The sequence below is a fragment of the Eschrichtius robustus genome, chromosome 3 (genome assembly GCF_028021215.1).
Source record: "Eschrichtius robustus isolate mEscRob2 chromosome 3, mEscRob2.pri, whole genome shotgun sequence".
NCBI lineage: Eukaryota > Metazoa > Chordata > Mammalia > Artiodactyla > Eschrichtiidae > Eschrichtius > Eschrichtius robustus.
In genome coordinates this window covers 180,288,038-180,313,694 of record NC_090826.1, presented here as the reverse complement: position 1 = coordinate 180,313,694, position 25,657 = coordinate 180,288,038, and the positions used below count along the sequence as shown (strand labels likewise).

General features: G+C 40.4%; 1 protein-coding gene and 1 long non-coding RNA gene across 2 annotated transcripts in view; one reads left to right on the top strand and one right to left on the bottom strand.

Annotated features, from left to right (window-relative positions):
• The window catches only part of LOC137761643 (uncharacterized), a 162,741-nt gene extending 138,969 nt beyond the window's left edge, over window positions 1-23,772 (top strand). The window contains exon 7 of the long non-coding RNA XR_011073440.1: window positions 23,118-23,772. This is a non-coding gene — a long non-coding RNA (uncharacterized lncRNA). The remainder of the gene's footprint in view (window positions 1-23,117) is intronic.
• Window positions 1,902-18,728, bottom strand: RGS13 (regulator of G protein signaling 13). Its single transcript, XM_068538556.1, has 4 exons — window positions 18,664-18,728; window positions 14,984-15,045; window positions 3,215-3,381; window positions 1,902-2,087 (listed from the first exon to the last, which is right to left on the bottom strand). Exons 1-4 carry the CDS (start codon window positions 18,726-18,728, stop codon window positions 1,902-1,904), a joined length of 480 nt encoding a protein of 159 aa, XP_068394657.1.
• Window positions 23,773-25,657: the final 1,885 nt, after the last annotated feature.

Sequence of the window (25,657 nt, the reverse complement as noted above, 5' to 3'; positions counted from 1 at the left end):
TTACTTTATAGATGAAGAAACTGAGGCCTATTGGTACTAGAGGTACAGAGAGAGACATGCGGGGCGTGAATAGGCGCTAATCCAGTTGCTTGGTCCAAAGCTTTTTGTTCCTTGTCACCATGTGGCACCTTGCTTCCCCAACATGAGGTGAACGTGCTCTGAGGGCTGGGCAGAGGGACTGTATTTGGAAGGTAAAATCAGCACATAAGCAAAACTGAAAATTCTAGACTTATCCTGTGTTGGAGTGCAAGGGGAAAAATAAGTAGCAAAGGATGTTGGTTATTCCATTTATTAGTTACATCAGTGTTTGGCTGATTTAGTATAATTTGCGTGGGAAGGGCTCAAGGTGTCCTGAAACCATGTGTCTCGAGGCCATGGATGTATGACCTTTCTGACTTGCCCATGCATATACTCATTTGCTGATGGAGTGAGACGAGGAGACTATTTGAAACACGTGGAAACATTTTTTTTCTGGCATATTGTGCCTAGGGATCATTTATCAAGTTCAGATATCTAAGACTTAAACCTGTATTCTTATACTGATATTTTTAAAAGAAATAAATTCAGTGGATTAGATAAAATTGGACTACTGTGGTAACACCTTCTACAAGTAACTAGAGCCCCTATTAATCAGCTTTATACTTTTTAACAAAAAATGTTCTCTTGCACAGCTAATTCTCTTTCCCAGAAATGAACCCCTGAATATTGATTCTATATTATAATAATTCTTTGTTTAATGAGAATAATTCCAGTTAATATTTATCTTCATGTGATACAGCTTAGGTTTTATAGGCATTTTAAAATAGTAATGCTATTTCCGTCAAATTTGAGACCTGAGAAACACTTTTCATACTAAAACTAAAAACCTTGATCAGAAATTTCTTACAGTTAATTCTTTGGAAAAATGATATTAAATATTTTAAGTATCTTATTCTTTATCAAAAGTAAAGAATATTTATCCATTACTAAGGAACATTTATCCTATGCTATGTGCTGAACAAAGCAAGTGAAACAGACATGAGTTCTTTCCTCTGGAATATTCTGACAGATTGTAAGAAGCTTCTATGACAGGTAAGATAAAAACAGTCTTTTACCGGAAAAATTACTTTATCATGTCTTTGAAAAAAATCACATATTTATAAAGTTTTTAGTTTATATTTGGATTTATTGATTATCAAGACCATCATGATGGATTCAAATTGTGAGGAAAAAAACCTCAAAATATAGGAGCCAAATTTTCTACCCTATAGCAATATAAGTATGAAAATAAATGAGGAAATTCATACATTTAAACAGCTTAGACTCATTTGGAATTTTTCACATGTAGAAGATATATGCAATATAGAAGTTCAGTTATGAAAGTAATAGTAGGAAGATTTTATAGGTAAAATATCTCTCAAGAACACATCTTTTTATATGGCTTATGATATAATACAATTGATTATACATTGAGTACCAAATTTGTCTACTAATTAAAGTTATTATGAGCACTCTATCTAAAGAGTACATTCACGCTAGAGACAAAACTCATATAGCTACAGTTTTTAAAGAACTGATTTGTGCATTATGACAGAAAAATTTCATTAATAAGAAAACATCCATCTAGTTGGATTTCTACAGTAAAAACTTTATCGCACTGTTGTCATGAAGAAAGACCTTCCTTCTCCTTATATATTAAGTGAGCTATGTAGGTATGCCATAAATTGTGTTATTCATGTTATAAGAGTTCTGTAGTCCATCCTTTCAGGATCTGTTTCTCTTCGAGAACTAGAAATCAATTTATAGTTTGATTTCTTCTATTTCATTCCTACTCCATTTCTGATTTTTTTTTTTTTTTTTTTTTTATATTAGAAGCACAAAGCCAGGACTTTCAGTATACCATCTTCAATTTTGAGTGGTGGTCAAGAATTGTTGTTGGGTTGAATAGTCTTCAGAAGTTTCTGGTACATTTCTGACTTTAGAAACCTGGGATAGGAATCCCTTTCCATGTGCATATGCACTATTTTTTGAGCCTCTTCAAAACACGTTTGAGTGGGTTCTTGAATATTCTTGATGATGGTTTCTCTTGTCGAACTGTCAATGTTAATCTGAAAAGTGAAATTACATGTAGAACATAAGTAGGCATAATTGAAGATGAAAATGGAATGGAAAGGTTTAATTTTTTTCTTCCTCTCCTTTTCAGTGGAATAGGGTCATTTTGTTTGCAGTTTCATTGGTATCTTAAAAGACTGATAAGAGATAAGCTACTTGCTTTTGAAAAAGTAAACATCCAACTCCACATCCCAGATTTAAAAAAAACAAGAACAAAAAAACCACAAAACATGAGGGCCAAGACCAGGGAAATACCAGAAACCGTTGCTTCCTTAGGCAGATGCAAGTGGTTCGTTAGTGGAGTCTGCAAGCAAGGAGTTTATGAGGTGGAGGCCTCTTTTAAAGAAAAGGAAAATTGGGGCTATTTTGAAGTTTATCTTCCTTAACAGTCATGAACGTTGATTTAACTGACTATGCCCTGAAATGGGAAGAAAGTGAAGAGAAGTGGAGAAATAGAGGAGAGAAGTGGTTATTCAATAAACCAAATATTTTCCAGACAAGAGTTTTGAGGAACAAGTCAATAATATTGGACTCTCCTGAAAGACAGGAATCTCATAAACCACCCTCTACCCTTATCCTCTTGACCAGAATTTTCATTCCTCATTTTCTCTCCACCAGGAGGAGTCTCAGGGTATCCGTTTCATTCATGACTCTTTATTTCCTTTCTCCAGCTGTAAGTGATTGGCAGTAATGTCAGTGTGAATGTATGCTGGGTTTGCTGGTTTTAAACTAAGGTGAGCAGTGACGGCACACTTTGCCCACCCCCACTGGGGAAGTCACCACGTCTATGCTATCTGTTGTTTCTTGTAGCAGAGTCAGTTCTTCTTACAAGGACTTCTTTTTTTTTCACTTTCCTGGGAATTAAGATAATTTAATGAGGAGAGGCTTTGGAGCCAGACAGGCCTAACTTCCCTACTTAACTGCTGTGTGACACTGAAGAAGTTAAATTAACTTCTCAGATTCTCAGGTTTCTTATCTGTAAGGTAAGGTTAACAATACTGACTACATAGCACTATAGGAGGTACTGGATGTAGAGTGCTGGCACATACGTGTGCTTGACAGACACTAACGCTTTCCTGGGGTGTATTGATCTCCGGTTGCCGGCATTGTCAGGTGTGGTTACCTCTCTAGGGGACTCTGGCTGGATGTAAGTCCTATAAAGCTTCTTGGCCCTAGAAGTTCTGCTCCGCTGTGAGGCAACTTTCTTATAGGTTTCACACGCCATCCAGAATTTAATATTTTCATCACTGTGCTCCGTTTTTAAGTATGCTGCATAGACTACCGGACCATCTAAAAGTAGAGGAGAAATCAGTTTATTTTCTTGGGTCAGCATCCTAAAAATATCTGAACAATATGTAATGCAGTTTAAAACTAACATCTGAATCAGAGCTCCCAAATTATTTAACAAGTGAGTATTATATAATGATACACACACACACACACACACCCCACATCTCAGTTACATCTGTGCATCTGAAGCATGTTTTGACAGTGCCAGTTAGTGGTGGGATCATTCCTTCATTCCTTTATTCCGTGTTACTGAGAGCAAAATGCCCACTAGTGTGGCTGGGTCTAGGATGGAATAGGTCACAAGGACCCAGAAACAGGACTTAAATGGCCTCAGTGGGAGAGAGCTCTGATCATGAAACTGACATGAAAAATCTAAAACCTCAATACAAACTGGAGGGTAAGAGCAAGGTTTAGAATCTAAACAGGCAGGTCAGGGTTGAAAGGAAAATGTCCAGACCATGTAGAAATGATAAACTGATCAGGCTGTATAGCCCGGGGTGTTTCTCGTGTGCAATTAGAGCAGGAGAACATGGGTGATGAACAATTCAACTTCATATCCATGGTTTATGGTTCACGCCAGAAATGAAGGACGAGGCAGGGAATGGAATTCGGACAGGGTGTTGGAAACTGCCTCAAAATCCAGGACGGGGCCGTGAGGATGTGCAGAACAACCATTAAGTGACGCTTGATGCCAGAGACGGTCATCCTCAGCTCTGGTCTTTGCTGAAGTGGGAAGATAGGGGCAAACGTGTGGGAGGAAGTTTCCCGATTGAGCCACTATTTTGTGGGCGCCAGTGTTTGAAGAAGAGGGTTAAGTGAATTTTCACACATCTTACACATTAATCAGAATCTTTGGGGGGATCAAGTATTCTCAAGATTCAAGATGAACCCTCTGAGAAAAATAGGAAACTTCTTTTGGTGACTAGGAAGTCTCTTGGCATATCTGAGAAACTGAATTGCTAAATGGTAAGACAATGTAACTTTCCAATGATAGTGACAGAAATGTGTATGTAGGCACATTGAACACGTGATGAAACATAGGATTTTGACTAACAATATCTTAGTATTGTTAACTGTTACAAGAAATAATAGTAATCAGAGGGAATAGCAACGGTGAGTAAAATCATGTTTTCCTAGGTCTTCACATTAGAGATTGGATCTAATGAGTTTCCTAGCACCAGAAAGCCAGGCTCCTTGACTCCTTGGCTTCTACTGCTCTGTCAGCACTGATACAAAAATAAAGACAACAATTAAGGTATTTTGTATTCAAGAGAAAAACTCAAACAGAGGCAGATTCTAATAACACCTTCTAAGGAGGCATTAGGGTTGGGGAAAGCTGGCAACCTGCAAGAAATGTGCTATCCTAGGAAGACGCAAGATTAGAGCTTGGTTCATTAGGATCATGGGAGCAAGTGTAGCCTTCACGACATTGGGTGGGAGATGGTTCAAAAGAAGCATTGTTTGAATTGAGAGGACAGACGAGATTGGGGTAGGGCTTGTATAAAAATGTAACAAGGAAAGGATATGGATTTGGTATTTCTACCCAATGGGGGAATATATGTTACCTTACACTTAAAACAAGAAGTTTGTTTTCACAGCAGTTAACTTTAAGATGTGCCTCACCTCATCACAGACACGGAAAGCTGGGGTCAGAGAATACAGATGTAGCAATTGGTATTCCTATTAGAGAAACAGCTGAATGGGTAGGCAAACCAAAAAACAAAACAAATCAAAACAGAAAGCCATTTCTGGCGTAACAAGTGAAGCTGGAAGCCAATAATTTGCAGTGTGTATTGAAAGAACTACAATCCTATTTAAGAAAATAAAAAGCAATTTTTTATACTTTGTACTTAGAGAAATTTTGACTGAGTGCTTCATTAGGAACAGAAAATAAGGATCCTAAAATAAATGAGTTATGGAATAGGAAAAAAAACAAGCTGCCAGATGAAATCTACAGATTCTGGAATGAGACTTAGCCACCAGGCTGCTTGCATGGGTTAAGTGGATGGGGTGGGGGGCAGGTTGGGGGATAATTTGGAAACCAGTGTTAGATTACATGTTATAGTATTCCAAATTTGTGTTTATATTTATGTTTAGGTTAACTGTATAGTAAAATGTTTAGGGATTCTTATTCTAGAAGCTGCCTGCATCTGTATCTGCCTTCTTTAACTTCCCTCCTGATTGAGTGGAGGAAGGGTCTTTTGGGGCTGGCCGAATGGTTCAACAGTTCTCAACATTCCCAAGTCCTCTGCTGATGAACCCATCCGTGTGTTGCCACATATATTTTTATATAGATACCCGATGTGGTAGACGGTGGTATTGTTCTCAGTTATTCCTGCCCTTCTTGGAGGAGGATTGTACTTTCATGTCCCATTTATTTCAGCCTTGCTCATTGGACTTGTGTCAGCCAATGACACCCATGCACAGTGTCATGTGCAGGTCAGGCAGAAGGCTTCAGGAGGACTATCAGGGGGTTCTGCCATTGCTCCCCCCCGCCCCCAAAATACGTGAGAAGGACACATTCCGGAACAGCTGCTCCTTTAGTCTGAAGGCCAGAATAGACCTGCAACAGAGCTACAGTTGACCCAGTCATTGTGTAGCATGAACAAGAAATGCACCTTCCTTGTAGATTAGTGAGATTTTAGTACCACGTATTACTGTATCATATCCTAGTGAAAGCTGACCTGGACCACTTGAACTTGTCTGATATTACTGATAGGACTCTGGTGTGGAGAACAAGTAGCTCACATGATTGGTATGTTTTATAGAATTTTGTCTTCATTAGGCTAATTTTTATGTTATGTAAGTTAAGCAGCTGAAAATATTTGTACGAAAGTGTTCGAGGGGGACTTCTCTGGTGGCACAGTGGTTAAGAATCTGCCTGCCAATGCAGGGGATTCGGGTTCGAGCCCTGGTCTGGGATGATCCCACATGCTGCAGAGCAACTAAGGCCGTGCGCCACAACTACTGAGTCTGCGCTCTAGAGCCCGCGAGCCACAGCTATTGAGCCCATGTGCCACAACTACTGAAGCCCACGCGCCTAGAGCCCGTGCTCCACAACAAGAGAAGCCACCGCAATGAGAAGCCCACGCACCGCAAGGAAGAGTAGCCCCCGCTCGCCGCAACTAGAGAAAGCCTGTGCGCAGCAACGAAGAGCCAACGCAGCCAAAATAAATTAATTAACTAAATAAATTTATAAGAAAAAGAAAGTGTTCCAGGAATCTGAGCAATTATTAAAGTCAGAACTGAATTGCTCACTGTAGAATTTCTGTTGACTCATACAACAAGGGGATTACAAGGTGGGAAAGCCTTTTCCAAATTAGGCGATGCAGCCCAGTGCGGCCCGTTCTGAGGTTTTAAGTGATGCTCCTTTCTGAGCACTAACGCTCCAGAGACCATGATTCTGCTTGAGCAGAGTAATAGGGATAAACAGGAGAACTGCTCATTAAACTGAGAAGATGGAAGAACTAGGTTTATGTCACACATAGTGTACGCTTTTTCCTTGAAGAATGAGAGTGGTGCCTTTGGGACTCCCTAGTGTGTTCTTTACAAATTAGACACTGAAATTAGTATTTCTGTGACACACAAGGTGACACATGCTGGTATCTTGATGTAAATAGAAAGGAAACATGACATTCCTCTTGTCTGAGTCAGAATGGTGGCCCATCTATTCCAGGATTGTTTTCTGCAAGGCGGCAAGGCTCATGGCATGCATTAAATCCTAAAAATGGTCTGTGTGGCAGTCTGCCACCAGAAAAGTGTCTAAAACTATGTTAAATCCATTTTATTTTTAATATGTACCACTGGGGAAAATGAATTCCATAATTCTACCAGCCTCTGTGTGAAGTTTTAAAATAAGTCTGTTTTATAGAAATTCTCTGGTTTGGCTTGTATGATATTAACCATTTCTGGTTTTTCTCCTAACTTCTCTTTGCCATATTATTATCAAAGCAACTTAAATACAGAAATTTGTTAACAACTTGATATATTTCCTTTCATTCTTTCAGTCCTTTGTTCATGTTTAACTTTCTACATAAACAGTATTCATTTAACTTTCTACCTAAACAGTATTCATTCATCTTCACAAATACAGACACACTCTCAAATTACCTTATTGGCATTATACAATGAAAGCAATTTTGTATCACTCTTTCATACTTAATATGGTGTAGCAAACACTTTCTCTTATTTACTCTTTTTTTTCCCTCCTGTTTACTCTTAAAGGTCATGTAATAGTCCATTGCAGGACTACTACACTGTATTATATTTAGCCGTGCTACCATTATCGAATATTTAGATTATTTCCCCTTTATATGTTGTAACGTATTCTACGTTGACCATTTTGGTTTATAAATCTTTGCATCTCTAATTATTTCCCTAGAATTAAAAGAGTAGAATTACTAGATTGATGATGTAATATTTTTGGAGACTCTTGACACCTATTGCAAAATTGCTTTCAGAAATATTTCATTGTTTTTCATTAGTAATAGCAGTGTTGACATGTCTACACACTCCTTCCTTCCCAATCAGATTGGGTAAAACCAGTGACTTGTAATTATTTAAATTTGTGTTTTAAAAATATGAATGCTTAAACATTTTTTCTTTATTCCAGACCATTTCTTTTCTTTCTGTGAATCTCAAATTTTTTGTCCATTTTTCTTTTGCATTGTTACTGTTTTCTTGAATTTCCAGGTCTCTTTGTGTATTAAAGACACTATCTGTTTTATTTATGGCATTATCTTCTGTTTTACTTTTACATGTTACTTTTGTTTATGGTTTGGGGGAATATTTGTAAAATATCTAATCTGAAAAAGCCTAAGTTCATCCATCTGATCTGCTTTCAATCTTTTCTTCACTCTTATTAGAGAAACTTCTGTAAAACGAAAATCTGGCCATGGCCCTTTATTTATAGCCTTCAGCCTTTCCCATTGCTCTAATGGTAAAACCCCTACCTCTCGGCAGTGGCTGCAGGGCCCATGAGGATACCGCCCTGTCTGCCTCTCCAGCCTCATCCTGTCATGCCTGAACACCGTCCTGATTTGCGCCTTGCTCCTCCCGGCCAGGTGGTGTGTTACTGCCATGCTGCTGTATATGCAGTTCCTTCTGTGTGGCGGGCTTCAGACCCTGATCGAAGACTCAGGTTTGGTATCTCAGTTTCTGAAGAAAATCTCTCCGAAGCCCCTGTCCCCACAGCAGGTTAGATAAGTGCTTCCTGTCAGTTGACAAGCAGCACCTAGTCCACACTTATTTTCGTTCTCATCGTATCTCCCTCTGTACCACAGTCTGTTCTGTGTGTTGATTTATTTCTCTTACTCTCCCCTCGCCTGCCAGCCCTTTGAGAACGAGCACTGCAGTCACTCACCTTTGCATGCCCCACGCCTACGTGCTGCCTGACGGGTAACGGGTACCCAGTAAAGAAATGTTTGTCAATCCAGGCTTTTGGATCCCTCGTGCTTCTGTACTTTAAAGGGACTCTCTGTAGGTTTTGAAAAGTAAAGAGGCAGGCTCTAATTATTCAGCATCCAGGAAGCACCAAAGACCAGAGGATTATAGTTGTTACTTTTTGGTTTCTTGAGAGCGAGACAGAAAATGTACTAACTGAACATTGAGGTCTACAAAAGGCCAGGTTTGTTGTTGTTCTGTTGTTTTCCCTGCAAGGTGAGGACATGCCTGAGAAGTTAAAGAAGACGAACGTGCTAGCGGGAAAGGTGAGGCACGGCAGCATGGGGAGTAAGAGGGATGGCGAGGGGAACCATGGCAACAGCTGTGGGTAGCAGCGCTGAGAATAAAGGGTGGTGTAGGGAGCTGCCAATCCCCAGTGAGCAGCACAGAACCTCACAGATGAGGAGAGCCGAGGCAACACACAGGAGGGGACAACAATATCCCTCAGTGACTTGTAGTGTGCACTCTCTGCCGTGATGCAGCTGCTCTGTGGTGTGGAGCAGCCCCGGTGCCTTCAGCACTACGATCATCCTACACTTCCCATCTGGCATTTCCAAGGCTGTCCACGGTGACTGTGATCACTGAGAAAGGGAGGGAAGCGTTCAGTACACTTAAGGATGCTTTTGGCCAAAATTAAGATTGATGCAAATTCTGGGATTCAGAACCCTTGCCGATCCAGAAGGGCTTAACTGTACGTCTGCTCTTGTGTCTGTGCCGGAGTGCACACAACAGGCCATGGAAGAATACACAATTGTGCTTTCTCACTTGAAGTCATCACTGCAAATTTTAAAATGGGCACTCAGCATTACCCTGTCATCCTACCATCCTCCCCTAATACCGTGGCTCTCCAACTCTCCAGAAACTATTTCCTATCCCGTCCTTTCACAATGCCAACTCTTCCTCTCCTCAGCTGCTGATGACCCTGCTTCAAACTTAGCTGAGAACACAGGTTTGATTAGGTGGAGATTCCCTCACCTTCTCTCCACCAAATCAACCAACCTACCTCCGCTGGTACCTGCCCTTTTCTGACTCCCCTCCTGAGAGGAAAGGATCCCAGTTGCTTTTTGGGTGGGCCAAACAGTTCATTTGTGGCTCCCACCTGATTTTGCTTTCCCTGTTGCCTTGCACTTCTCCTTTGCTCTTAAAGTCGCCGCCACTCTCTTCTGTGTCATCCGCTTCTTCCTCTCTAGTGGTTGCCATCGTCTGCAAATATGCTGCTTTATTTCCCAAGTAAAACCAATAACAACTACTGACTCTTTACGCCCAGCGTGGACTGCATTCACGCTTCCTTCCAGCGTCTGGGCTTTTCTCTAATGAACTTCACAGCAAAATTTATTTTATGTAAATAATTCCCTGTATCATCTGCCTTGCTTTCTCTTGTCCAATCCAGCTCCACCTTGCCCCCAAGGCTGCTCTTACCTCAGCACAATTGACTTCATGTTGCCACACCTAATGGTCGCTGTTCCTTCCACATCTTACCTGACTTCCCAGCAGCCTTAGACACAGTGCACACCTCCCTTCCTGAAACGCTCTCTTCTTTGCCTCCCGTGATGATATGCTGTCCTGGTTATTCTTCACTCACTTGATGCTCCTTTAACATCTCCTTCACAGACTCCTTCTCTTCTCTGGATATGGAAATATTGGTGTGCATCTAAGCGCCACGTCTGGATCTCTGCTCGCCTCCCTCTGAACTGTCCCTCTAAGTGAGCTCATAGGGCCTCCGCTTGGATTAGCATCTATATGCTAATTACTCCAGGTTTTGTCTTCCCTACTGAGTTCCAGTCTTAACTGGTTTGTTGAAAAAGCCTTCTAACTAGTCTCTCTGCTTCTTTTCTTCAGAAGAGAACTAGCGCGTACTTTTATTGATTTTTTCTTTTATTGACTTACAATATTAGTGTCAGGGATACAACATAGTGATTTGATGTTTTTATAGATCATATTCCATATAAAGTTATCATGAAACATTGGCAGTATTCCCTGTACTGTACATTACATCCTTGGGTCTTATGTGTCTTATACCTAGTAGTTTGTATCTCTTAATCTCCTCCCCTCCCTTGCCCTTCCCCTTCCCCATCCTCAGAGGGTATTTCTCAAAGCACATTAATGCTTGTTACTTTGCATTTAAGGTCGTTCATGTGGCCTATAAGGCCCTGTGCTCCTGTTACGCTGAATTTCTTTCGGTTAATTGAAGACACTAACCTCATTCATATCTCAGGGTCTTCTGAACAGGGTTTTCCTCTGCTTGGGCCGCTCTGCCCCCAGACCCCAGTATGGCTGGCCGCTTCTCGTCATTCAGTTCTTAGCGCAAATTTTACACCTTCCGACAGTTTGTCTCTAATCATCCCGTTGAGTTTCCCTCTTACTCCTGTCTTTCTTTGCCATACGACCTGGTTTTATTTTCTTCAAAGCACTTATTAACGTTGTGGAATTAATTAAGCTATTAGTTGGCTTTCCTGTTTGTCTCTCTCCTCCCTCTAGAGGGTGCACACGAGCTGAGCACAGTGACCCTCTAGGCCTCTTTCAATGTACTGTCCGGTGCCAGGAAGGTCAGCCAGACACGTGGAAGGATTGAATGACTCATCCAAGGGCATTAGTTGCCGTTTTAAACTTTTTTTATTTATATTAAGCATACTTTACTCGAATATTAGTGGGAAACCTCTATCCTCATCTTTTGAGATTTGGCCAAAAAATATTATTTATGTATGAGCCTTCTGCATTCTTTTCTGACATTTTAATCAAAATCAAAAATAAAATGTTGATTAATCAGAGTTTTGATTTTAATTATTTTTTAGTCTTGACCTTTCCAGTTTGTAGAGTCCTCAGCTTTTAGGTGATCATTGGTCTTCCCTGGTTTCGCAGTGGTTAAGAATCCGCCTGCCAATGCAGGGGACACGGGTTCGAGCCCTGGTCCGGGAAGATCCCACATGCCGTGGAGCAACTAAGCCCGTACACCACAACTACTGAGCCTGTGCTCTAGAGCCCGCGAGCCACAACTACTGAGCCCACACGCCACAACTCCTGAAGCCCACATGCCTAGAGCCCATGCTCTGCAACAGGAGAAGCCGCCGCAATGAGAAGCCCGCGCACCGCAACAAAGAGTAGCCCCCGCTCGCAGCAACGAAGACCCTATGCAGCCAAAAATAAAATTAAAAAAAAAAAAAAAGTTATTACTACTTTTATGCCCATTTGAAAATAATTTTTTTCCTAAAATCTTGGATGTTTGGAAACTTGAAGGACTTTCTATCATCTGTAAACTTGGAACTTCTGCAGGGTACTTTCTCTTTAATTCATTGTGGAGATTTTTTTAATGAGACCAGTCTTCACACCAAATTCCGAGGAATACTACACACTACATTTCTTCATTGAAAGAAGCACTCATTTGTCTTTACTGTACTTCCTTCTTTTAAAACCGTTTCCTGTTTGCTTTCAGTCAGAAAGCAAAGTACTTACAGTCAGAACTCTTTATCATTTTACAACAATCTGAGTCATTTAAGTCCCAGCTCAAAATTTGCCTTTTGTGAGAATCTTTGCCATGTGGGTTTCTGAACTCTACATATTCTTAGAAATTGTTTTTTAATTTGTGTGGAGGCATCTGTGTGTCTTAGCTAGAGGATGAGTTTTACTCCTGTGCTTGGTTAATGTAAACGCAGTCTATTCTCTGGCACATTTAATGTTTGTATTCTTAGTTTTATCTTTCTGATTGCATGTCCCATAGAATGATTTGTTTTATCACCTTTTTATTACATGATTGTTGAATTTTTACATGAATTTCTCAGTAATTCACTTTCTGGTAAGATTAGTACCCTGTTTTTGGTGATTTTTGTGAAGAGCAGTATGCTGTCTTCCTGTCCTCATCTTTTCTTTAGACTTTACTTATTCTTATGATGCTAGATCTCTAAATTGCTAATTCTAGCCAAGATCCCACTTGAAAATTTTTTCTGAGTAATTAACTTTATTCACTCAGTTTATGAGGCTGCCAGGATTGGCACAGAAACTCTTACACAATAAGAGTTTTGACCTAAACTCTTACACAATGGCGTTTTGATCTTTTCTTACTAATATTTGTCTCGTATTTATTCATTGAACATTTACTGCATGCCCATTAGGTACAAAGCACAATTTCGGCCTCTGGGAGGTAAGATGAAAGGTGGATGAGAAGTGATCTGTGCTCTCAGGGAATTTACAATCTAGTGAGAATGCAGCTGCGGGAAAAAAAACCCAGTACACAAAATTGCCATAATTAGAAGCAAAGTAAATAATGATACTATCAAATAGAAGAGAGAGAGAAAAATATTTCCAGGAGGTTTCCAAGAGGAGAAAGTGGGACTTGAATTTTACCTTTAAGGATGGGCAGAGTAGATAGAGGAGACAGAGAGGCAAAAGCCTGGACCAGGAGAGTTGGGCATGTAGAAGATAGAGCAGGCATCACAGGGGCAGAAGGGCATGTCACGTGTAGGGACAGAGCTGGAGGTAAGTGTTAGAAAGTGCGTTGGGTTAGGTATAGAGTCCTGCAAACCAAGTTGGAGACTTTGGACTTTTGGGTGGGCAGCAGAGAAAAAGGAATGCTATTCAAGACAAGCACTTTATTTCTAAGAGAAATAACTCTCAGTCATTGTGTGTCTCCTCTGTACCAGGCATTGAGCGAGGGGGTGTATATTTAACCTGCACAGTGATGCTGAAAGGATACATGATATTATGCCGTTTTGCAGATGAAGAATAATAAACTCCAAGAGGGAGATTAATCTGGCAGTGCTGCACAATATGGATTACTGGGGGTTGGGACGAACTCTGAATTATTAACAGAGGATCAGTCGGGATAGCCAACTGAACATACACTTTAGTCTCTTTCCTCCTATACCAATATCCTAAAATTGACCAAAAGGATACATATCTTAAAATTTGCAGTCATGCTGGCAAACCGGATCACAAACTATGAGGTACACCTGAAAAGTGAGAGGCGGGGACGGTGGCGTCAGAGAAAGAAAGCGTGGCCTTCAGTGCCCACTGGGAAGGGCTGCTACCTGAGGTGGGCCCTCAGGTGGTGACAGAGCCTGGAGCTGTGTGTCCCAGCACTGTGGGTGCCGTGGAATAAGAGCCAGGCCGGCTGGCTAAGGTGTTTCAGTAGGAGTAGCCAGGGGTCCGCACCTGTGCCATGGCCCTCCAGGCCAGGTGGCGACAGCTGTCTTTGAACCGGGGTGGGGGTGGGGGGTGGGGGTGGGGCCCTTGAGTCGAGAAGAGCAGGCAGCACCCCAGAAACATGGCGAGCCTTGGGCGACGGGAAGCACCCTGCCCAGAATAACTGCTGGCACCCCTGCCAATTTAAACCTTGGGTATCACAGCTAACTCCCCTCCCACAGTCAATAGATGTAAACAGATTAAACGTTCACAGAGAGGCTTAACAGGGAATCTCAAATTAAAAAAGGTCTAGAGCAAGTCATTAGCAGACATTTGAGGGGAACAAACCGCATTTTGAAAGAAGTACCAAGTTCAGCAAACAGGAATTTTCTTTGAGTGTGCCCTAATTTTTCTCTGTACCTGTCTTCTGGTGTTTATCATTTCCTACAGCCTCCCAATTTCCTACCCCAGACACAGTTGACTGCTCCTTCGTATGTCTTGTGTTGAGCCTCTGACTTTATCTTCCTCACATCCACTGCTATCATCTTCCATTTATACCATCTGAATTCTGACACATACATAACTAAATATGGACTTATATGAAGTCCCACTTAAATCAGACACTGATAAAGTTAGAAGCAAACTTTGAGGATTTTTAGAATATCAAAACTCAAATTTATTCTTACTTCTCAAGGCACTAAGAAGAGGAAGTTGTTAGTTTTTTTTAAATTATAACTTTAGAAAGCTACAGGAAGGCAGTATATTTCAGTATGTGTTACTACTTAAACATATTTTCCAAGGGATTTTTACACATATACTTGTGAAGAATAAATATTCACAATGACTAATCTTGCTTTAATTAACACCAAAGAAAATAATACTGGTTGACATGGCAAACTATTTTCAGGTTTCTTTTTTTAACTTTGGCAGTTGCCGTTTAGAAGGCTGTGAGAAGAGCAGCAAGCATACATCATCAAGTTCCCTCATTTTCCTCCAAGAATAAAACTGACTAGTTATTAAAAAATGATATGTACATGATACTCACATTTCGTAGCCATCAACTTTTCAAAAGACTGGGCCCACTCTAATGCTTCCTCCAAAGTAAGGCTTTGAAAAGAAACAAAAGGTGCTCATTGCACTAAAATATTCTCAAGCTTTTTCTGAACTAAATAGAAATATGCTATCTTGAAAATAATGCCAAGATATAGTTATACTCTATTTGTGTGTAGTTTGGGATGGAAATTTATTTCCCAGTGATCTTTTACGTTTTATTTTTACTTTCTAAGTGATTAGAATTATAAAAATATAAAAGTAGAAAAAACATGAAAATCTGATAAAATAAATTTAAAAAGATAAAGAACCAGAGTTTTACAATCTCTGTGGCCCAGATTACCATTGTTAATATTTTGATGTATTTCTTTTTAGTTTTTTGGTTGTATGCATGTTTGTGTGCTTTTAACCAAGAAGTAATCATTCTCTGCATATGTGTGTGTGCATACTTTATATGTGTGTGGGGTGTGTATATACATGTATATGTACACACAAGTTTATATATACCCTTTTAATAAGCCTTTTATGTCTTCACAATTTATAGTGTTATAATTTATAATTGTAAATTTATTTATTTACTTTTTTGATTAAGGAAATATTTATTCTTTTATCTCTAGATGAGTAATTGTAAATTTATAATCACTGGGAGTCAGTATCATTTATAGTGACCATGAAGTATTCTACAAGGGGGCATTCCATAGTTGACATAATTATTCTCAATGAGTGTTTTGATCATTTCTAATTTTTCACCAATAAAAACAAATAAAACCCAGCTGTCATTGAGGCTTGCCATGCCAGCGGTCAAGGTAATTCCTTAAGAGATTAGCAGAAGTAGAATCAATGCTTCTAAAAGGGTTACACGTTGTATGTTGCTGCCACCAGCAATGTGTTTGCTCATTTATCTATTAGACTCTTAGAGTTTATCCACAAAACCTATTGGCATGCATAACTTTGTATTTATTACGTATAAATATTTTCTTGGTCAGTTATTTGCTATATATTTTTTTTACCTTGACGGTTTTAGTTTTTATCACTGTGAATAATATGTCAAGCTACATTTGACCTAAACAGTATGAAAAAGGCTATTTACCATTTTGAAAATATCTGTGGAAGATACTGGCTTCGAGACTTCATTTCTTTCATTTTGGTGGGCTTTTTGAGGTGAATTGGTAAGCGACTGTTCTTCAGAATCACTTTCTTTCCCTCCTTTAAAATACTCAGTGCGTTCATTGCCATTCAGTTTATGATACTTTCTTACTTTTCCTATTTTTAATAACCGCATCTAATCAAAAGCCACTATAGATACAAGCAAGCACTGCCCACTGGCTGTCACCTGGTGTAGTTAGCTCAGTACTCAGTGTTGAGGGGACAGCCATCTGCATTAGCAGGTACTTAACACAGTGAAAGAAGATTAGTTAAAGAGGTTAAAAAGTAACCTGGGACATAGAAAAATATTGGGAGTCCTAAAAAGGTCAAATATCCTTTGTTTTCTGAAAGTTCAGGTGGTACTTGCTAGTTCTAGATGGAATGTTTGCTTCAGCACTGAGGCTTAACAGTGCACCACCGTTGAGATTGCTTTCAGCACACATTTCCATGAAACCGTGTCAGACTCGTTGTTCCTTTCTCGTATTAGAACTTTAAAAACAGAAACCTAAAATCACCTTTTCCAGTCCAGCGAAACGAAAAGTGCTTGGCAAGGTGTCCTGCAGACCTAACTGTCATATAGGAAAGAAGAAAAGCTACAGTGTGAGAGGAGATACCGTCACTGTCCTGGGTTAGCTCAAAGTTTGGTGTTGGTGATTGTTGGCAAGGGAGCACCTGTGCCTCTAAGGGTCATGAGTTTATGGAGATGCATCGTGATTGGGCTAATTATGGTTGGGGGTGAAGCTGTGAAGTAAAATTTAGTTTTGGTTTAATCCCATTTCTGCTTGTAAATTGTTTCTGAGTATTTCACCAGTTTCATGCTGTCCCGTGGCTACCGGTTTCCCTTAGGGTAATTCTAAACACCTTTGTCCCCTCATCCCCTGGAGTTTCTCATAACAGACTCCACTTCTGCGTCCCCTCCTTTCTTCTGGACAGAGAGAGAGCAGGTACCAAACAGATACGGGAGCATTCTGAGACATCGCAGCATTGCGGAGAGAGGAACGAGGAGAGTTTGGAGTCTGACAGTCCTGGGTTCTGATTCCTGTGCTGGACTTTATAGCTTTTGGTCTAACTTAAAATCTCCAAGCTTCAGTTTTATTATCCAGAAAGTTACCCCGAAAATTAAGTTAGGTCAGGAACATAAAGCACTTATCAAATGACTGTTATCTCCTGGTTGGTGAGGACTGTGAATTCTCTTTCCTTGGCCTTCGCCGTTCCTGACGGTGGGTGTCAGGGCAGGTAGAAGGAAGGCAAGCGTTGATGTGATGCTCTATGGGAATCATCAGCAGAAGAGAAGGAAGCTCTTCCCAAACCAGCCTTCTCGTCTTCCTTCTCCCACAGGCCTGGGCAGTTCAGCAGCCTCAGCTGGTCCGTTGAAATGCTGAGCTCTGGGTCTTCCTGTCTCTCCCACCCACCACTGGAGCCTCCGCATCCTCCAGACACACAGTAGCTGGTTAGCGTTGTTGGATATTTGGAAACCTCAGGGCGGGAGCCTGCATACCAGGAGCTCCGACTGTAGCAGGGTTGCGTGGCCACGACTGAGTCTCCACGCAGACGAGGTCAGGCTCTCAGGTTAACCCAACAGGGATCCTCGGCCTGGGGATTCTTCAAGGTGAGCAAATCCAGTCAAACGGTTTGTTACCCTCCTCAGGCATTCCGCTTTCCATTTTAGTATAGCCACTGGCCCCATCTGAATGGCTTCATTCTGAGTTACGGCAAAATGTAGAAGAGACCTGGGAGCTTGGTGAGCATTCGCTTACCCCTCCAGTCTCACCTCTTGCAACCACGGATGAAGGTCTGGCACTTTGTAGATAGAGGGTTTGAACCATGTAAATATTTTGGATCAAAGAGTCTCTTTTTTTTTTTTTTTTTTTTAAATGGTACAACCCCTTTAGAAAACACTTTGGCAGTTTCTTTTTTTTTTTTTTTTTTTCTTTTATTTTTTAAATTTTATTTATTTATTTTTGGCTGTGTTGGGTCTTCGTTTCTGTGCGAGGGCCTTCTCTAGTTGCGGCAAGCGGGGGCCACTCTTCATCACGGTGCGCGGGCCTCTCACTATCGCGGCCTCTCTTGTTGGGAGCACAGGCTCCAGACACGCAGGCTCAGTAGTTGTGGCTCACGGGCCTAGTTGCCCCGCGGCATGTGGGATCTTCCCAGACCAGGGCCCGAACCCATGTCCCCTGCATTGGCAGGCAGATTCTCAACCACTGCGCCACCAGGGAAGCCCAAGAGTCTCATTTTAACATATAAAATTTTAACAATATAAGACTTTAAAAAAAACCTAAGAATATTTGTTCGTAAAAGACTCTCTAAAAACATTAAACTTGCTGAATTCTCAAGTGTAAACCATGAATAATGAAAACGGAACCTTAGTGTAACGCATGATTGCCCTTCTAGTGGAATTACTCATGTGTAAATGCAAATTTTACTTTCTGAGCAAAATATATTAAGACAGCAGTTGAATAAACATACACCTACTTATCATGTGATAAATATACATTATAATGGTAATAGAATTTACATGCTACTTACTTTGAAGGAGGCCTCTTAGAGTCATCTCTGCACATCTTACAGATCCAACAATTCCGCCTGCTCATTTTTCTAAAGAAACGCAGCATATACTTAGTACATAATCTAGTGATTTAAAATGATTATATATTAGAGTCAACTTCTAAAGAACAGACAAAGTTATAAATCATACAGAAATAAGGATGGGTTCTTGAAGTTAATGGAACACAGCCACTGGTGGGGATGGGAAGGAGGGAAGAGAATAAAATGACTCATCTCATAAATATTCTACAGGGATATAGGTGCTTTGAGTTGTGATTTTAGAACTCATCTGGCCCACCTGTTCTCTAATAACAGCTTTCAAAAAATACAGCTCTCTGAAAAAGATCTTTCCACGTAGGAACTCCCAGCAATGAATTCACCAACTCCCAAGTCTTCCCACTCTGGATAACTCTTATTTATAGAAAGCTCTCTCAATATACTGAACAAGAATTGGCCTCTTTGTAATTAACCAAACAAAATAGTGTAAACAGCCAAATAAAAAAATAAGCCTTTTTAAGGGCGAATTCTGAGTGGAGTGTTGCTTACCTGGCTTTCCCCACTCTGGTCAGTGTAACTTTGACTTTAAAATTCAGGTAGAGGTTAGTCAGCCCAGGCTTTATCGACAATGTATGGCACAGAAGGTTTTTAACTCAAAACTTTGAGAAAAAAAGCTCAAACATTTGTTAAAAACGATTAAATCCACACTTTACAATGAGAGCCGGAAATACTTTGCTAAATATATATTCACACTTATCTGCAATGAGTTATTCAGGATAAGGAGTGAGTTTTATATCAGTCTTTATTGGCTCGTGGGAAACATCTGTTGAACACTTGTTATGTACCAGGTTCTGGCTGCCGGGGGTCTACATAGGTCCTGTCTTTCCTCTTCCCATCCTCACTAACAAGCAGTGAATATTCACGTGGTGGGGACTTTGCAACAGGAAGTACAGGGGCCCATGAGTACACATGGGAGGAGAACCTAACCGGACCCAGGGGTGGTTAGAGAAGGCATCCCGGTAAAGCAGTAGCTGAGCTAGAACTACAGGGTGTGCAGGAATGTGCTGAGTGAAGGAGAGAGGCAGCTTGGGCCCAGGTCAGGAGGCAATGGGTCGAGTCCTCATTGAGGAAATGAAAGGAATCTGGTCACTACATGAGTCCAGAGTAGGCAATGGGTCGAGTCCTCATTGAGGAAATGAAAGGAATGTGGTCACTACATGAGTCCAGAGTATGGCAGGGAGAGAGCTCGGAGAGAAAGGCTCCAAAGCGTTCACTGCAGCAAGAACGTGGTGGGAGATGAAGCCATAAGGGTAGAGGCAGCAGTCAAGCACGATAGGCCTTACACACCATCAGTTTCGTAGTAAGAGGCTGAAAAATCATTGAAGGTTTTAAAATATGGAATAGACGTGTTAACATTTGAAACTGGTTTTGTAGTAGAATGGATTGTAGGGTGGCCGGGGTGGAATGAGGGAGACCAGTTAGGAGGTGACTGCAGGAGTCCAGGTGAGGGATGTTACAAGCTTCGGTGAGGAAGGTGGCAGTAGCAGTGGTGGGAAGGGGATAGGTTTCAGATGTTTTAGCGGAGGAACTATCCGAACTTGTTGATGTATTGACTCTACCCGGTGGGAGAAGGAAAGGAAACAAGTTCGGGTAGAAGAAATTCAGCCTCAAGGTAAACATGGGCAGTTTTCATAAAACATATAAGAGAAGGCAAAAGAAAAGATGAAATGGTCCAGGAGGCAGTATAAAACAAGAAAAGCGGGTGGCTCAAGACAGATGAATGAACACACACGTTTAAGAGAGAGACTGAGAAAGAGGGCCCTGCAGGAGGAAAATCAGAATAATATGCTATGACAGAAACCAAGGGAGGAGTTATCAAAAGGAAAAAAAAAATGGCTAATTGAGTGTTAGGACCTGGGTAGAGATTAAGAGAGCAAAGGACTGAAAACATCCCTCAGATTTGTTAACAAGAAGGTCATCTATAACCCCGGTGAGAGTGGTTTTAGTGGAGTGGGGAGGGCAGAAACAAGCAGCAGAAAATAAGAGGAAATGGAGACCTGGCCTGCACATCTTGGGGACATCCTTCATAAAGTCTACACTGCGAGTGATTCAGCCTGAAGTTGGCCGTGGTAGCCATGGACAGAGGGTGAAGACATAGGAGAAAGAGGGAAAATCCGTAGAATTTCAGGTTTCTGAAGACTGAGGAGGAGGTGGGATTCAGAAGGGGGGGTCGGACTTTGGAGATGTCCTAGTGGAAGCATAGGAGGAAGTTCCTGTCCCCTTGTCATTGGAAGGGGCAGGGAAGGCACAGGTGCAGGTCTAAGTATATTTGCAGGTTTGCGGATAAGAACTTATGGGTGCTGTGGTCTGCTGGACTTCATTTTCTGTGTGGGTCTTTGCTGTGAGGAGAACCAAGGGACAGGAAGCTACATGCATCTACAGGATGGAACAAAATTAGGACTCTTGAGTGCAAATATAGAGTCACTCTAGTTTAAGCAAACGGGAGACTTTATTCTAGACTCACACTAGTTTAAGCAAAAGGGAGAGTTTATTATAGGGAATATGTTTGTGCAGGTAGATTCTGGACGGCCTTCAATGTTGGGCTCTACCCTGTTGGTAGGGATAACTCATTGAGGTCTTTCAATAATAGTGTGAAGAAAATAAGTCTTTTTCTAGAAAGACAAATCTGACTGAAGATGATTAACACTGAAATAATTGAGGCTGAGAAAACTGTTAACAGCGATTGGCTGTCCTTAACTGATCCTGTGTGTAATTGCACCCTCAAGTTTCAAGATTCCTCATCTCTGTAATCACCTCTAAGATGCGGATTATACCCGATGGCTCTCTGCTTATCTTCTAAGCGGGAGGATGGTAGAGAACTTCTTTCTTTCATGTGTCATTTCTGTCAGTGTCGCTCGTCATCTCTGTCTTCTCCTGGGCCTGGACTTGTCCCCCAAGCTCTACTTTAACAATCGTTTTTATATCTCATCGTCTCCTCACTTGATCTACTGGATCTATGTGCACGCATTGGTGATCTGTGTATCTAAAGTTCATGTCTGTTTATAAGTCATCATATTTTCTTTTATAAATTCAACGCACCTGTTTGACAAAAGCAGAGCAGTCTTTAGTGTGCAGCACCCACGGAGGTCAGCAGCACAGCGAAGGTAAAGTAATTTCTGGGTGCACTAGAGTTTTGGGGAGTCCCGCAGTTCCTGAGAGGTGACAGGGTATATTAAAATAATCCTGGGCTCTGAAGCCAAACAGACATACGCTTGAGTTCAGGCTCTTACTAGCTGTGTGAACTTGGGCATATTAATTAAACTCTCAGTTTCCTAATTTCCTCTTTTCTAAAATGGAACTGTACATATTAGAAAAACGCATGTGTGCGAAAACCTTCTGTTCCAGTTAATGTGATCGTCCTTCAGCCTCTTACACTCTGTCCCTCAGGAAATATTTCCTAAGCTCTAGTGTGTGTACAGGAAGCACACGTTCTGTCAAGACTGCATCCCTTTCTCTTTTTAAAGTTCAGCTCAGACCTCATAAGTTCTTCCAATTAATCTTATTCATTCTTCAGTGTGTCAGCACACTCCCTGCAAATCCTCCTTCCTTCGTTTGCGTTTGCTCTTGTGTTCCTATTTTTCTGTTGTTCACGTATTATGGTAGTAGCTGAGGTTCCAGCTTTAATAATTAGCTAGGTCTGCGGCAGAGCTTCAGACACATGTGGCATGTGTATCCCGTTGAAGGGATGGGGCTGCCAGGAAGGATTCGTTTGGCCAGAAGAGCCCTGGCAAGCTTGAGGGGTAGAGGGGAAGGGACGAGAGGACAGCCCAGCCAGAGCTTCCCCTTGTGTACAATCATGCAGGCTGTCCCCCAACCCGGATGCCTGGTCTGGAGGAGAGAAGGGTTGAGATCCACCCACACTTCCCTTTCCAGGCTATGACCCCCAAGTGGGGTTTCATCCATGTGATGGAAAGACTACTTTTTAAAATTCCAGCAAAGGCTCCATATAGACGAGTAGCAGCCCCGTGCTGAGCTACGTGACTGATGCAGAGGGAGGTTCTCTGGCCCAGGTGGCTCATTAGTTGGAAAAGGAGTGGAATATAAATATAAATATATATAATATACAAAAATATATACAAATATATAAAAATAATGTTATTTATATTTCTGACTTTACTCTTACTAGAGTATAAATTTCCTGGTGTTACGTGCAAATGCTATTTCATAATCATGTATAAGTAGTTGTTTACATGTTGTTGTATTCTGAGTCAAACATTCACAGATTTATTAAATTATGGAATGCCAATAGAATATAATGACATAAAAGCATCAACAATTAAATTAAATACTTAGTGACAGAATTGGGTACAAGGTGTATTCTGCATAGAAAAATTAGATCACACAATAGTCTTGTTTTATGAACTTTTCTGGTTTTCTAGTCCGTTGAGAAGTGGACCTTGTTGGCTGCTGCCCCAGTGAGTGGAGCCCTGCTGCTCATCTTCTAAGATTCCTGGGACCGCGCATCCCTTGCCCACCTGCATGCCCTCTTTCAGTTACTGCTGGATTCACCGTCACTATGCACCTCCACTTTGCTGGAATATCACAGAACACTCCCCACGTCCTCATAATGCCTCCAACGTTGAAACCAAGAGATAAATGCACAATTATTTAACCCAGTTTCTGGTAATAGAACAGATTGAACTCCTGAGTTTATTACTTCTTCCAACTGACACTGCTAAAATTATAGTAAAGGAATGTATAAGGCTTAAACATGAAGGAAAAGGCAGATTAAACAAGGAGACAGAAAACACAATATTTCAAACGAATTCTGGAAGATGGAAAGCAGACAAAGTAATAGAAATTAAAATTCTCATACCTCTAAAAGGAGAAGAGAAAAGGCAGCCTTTGGAATTTCATCTGACCAAATGAAGAAAATATAATTCACAGTGTGAGGACAAAGAACTTCCAAAATAGCTAGTGGTTTAAAAGGAAATGTCTGCAGTCCTGCGTTCAACAATGTTTATCATTAAGTAGTGCGTCCACATCTACAGTTACCAAAATATAGAGTGACAGAGTGAAACACTTTCATATTTACAATTGCAAACTTTTAAGAAATATTTTTGGTGATTCCAAAAGGAGTAAATTCTAAAAAAATTTTAAAGTATAGTTCTTCACAATTAGAATTTGATTAAAATTCCTGTTGATAAACTCATATTTATTTTGCTTAAATTTTTTTAAATCCAATTAAGAACATTTGCAGTGAAATTATACCTTTCAACTTAGAGCACACATGGTCATTTACTGGTAAAAATATAAATGAGCCTCAAATATTCCACAGAACTACAATTCTGTTTTGGCAAGAAAAGAGTTTCCTGTGAAAGAATGACTTAAACTGATAAGATATAGAATTGATTTAAATTGGAGAAACTCACCAAGCTTCACATCAACAATAATCATTTTTTTCTCATATTGGTGGTATGATATGTGGAAAAATTCCATTGACCTAAAAATAAAATAATAACAAAAACAAACAAAAAAATTATTGTGTGCTTCCTGGAGAATGCATATTTGGCAAAGATTTCTATAAATACCCTGCCTTACATTTTAAGCAAATATTTTTTCCACTTTGTAAGTGCTGGATTATGGTTATCTACATTTTTGATTTATTCACTCCTTACTTAGAACTTTATTAGTTTCATGCATTGATATCATAAAAATTCCTATACTTTGTATTTGTATTTTCCATTGCTTTTTCTTTAAATATTTTATGTATTAATTTACCTAGCTTTTTTTATTTTTCAATATCCTCGTGGTAAAACTAGTGTGCACTGTTACTGTCTAAGCATAGAATATTTGGAACAAGTTTAGGCTTCCGTATGATTTTACCTCCAATGTTTCTTCCTGATTATTTTGAAGAAAGAATATATTTTATCTATGAAAGCCAATTCTTAGAGTGGTTATAAATGCATTAGTTATTAATTGAGTTAGATATATAATATGCCAGGAATAGATTCAAGTTTCCTCTAACGTTTAAATGAAATCTTTCTCAAAGTGATACGAAAATAAATGAGTTTTCTTAAATTGAGCCTTTTGACATATTTAAATGTTCTTATTATCCTGGTAGGCAATTGATATTCTGTTCATATGTAGTGTTGTCATTTGAATGTGTTTATTTTATAATGTGACATGTCACATAAGATTTAGAAAAACCTAGAAAAGTTTTTTATTTTGGTGAGATTTTGTCTGTCATAGCACACAAAATTCCTGCCTTTTAAAAAACAAGTAATTTGGGCTTCCCTGGTGGCACAGTGGTTGGGAGTCTGCCTGCCAATGCAGGGGACACGGGTTCATTCCCTGGTCCGGGAAGATCCCACATGCCGCGGAGCAGCTAAGCCCGTGCACCACAACTACTGAGCCTGTGCTCTAGAGCCCGCGAGCCACAACTGCTGAAGCGCGTGTGCCTGGAGCCTGTGCTCTGCAACAAGAGAAGCCACCGCAACGAAGAGTAGCCCCCTCTCACCGCAACTAGAGAAAGCCCGCGCGCAGCAATGAAGACGCAATGCAGCCAAAAATAAACAAATAAAATGAAGAAAATAAAAAATAAATAACTTAAAAAAAAATAAAAGTGAAAAACAAGTAATTTGTGCAATAGTTGTGCTTAGGCATAACATTAAAGAATGAAGAAATTTCATAAAATCAAGTTAATACTTCATAGAAACCGTCTAACGACCTACACTTGAAATCAGTACAGCTAATTAAATGATGGAACTAATCATTGGTAATGCGTAATTTTTGAAACAAACAATTCTGAAGTTCCTGATTTCATAATGTATCTTTACCTAAACGTATACACACACATGCACACAAAAAGCACATGAAATGAAAGACCATACTCTACTCTAAAACTGTAATATTTCCTTTACTGCTCCATTTAGAAGCTTCGTTTATACACGAGTGACTTTAAGTATTCAAAGCCTAG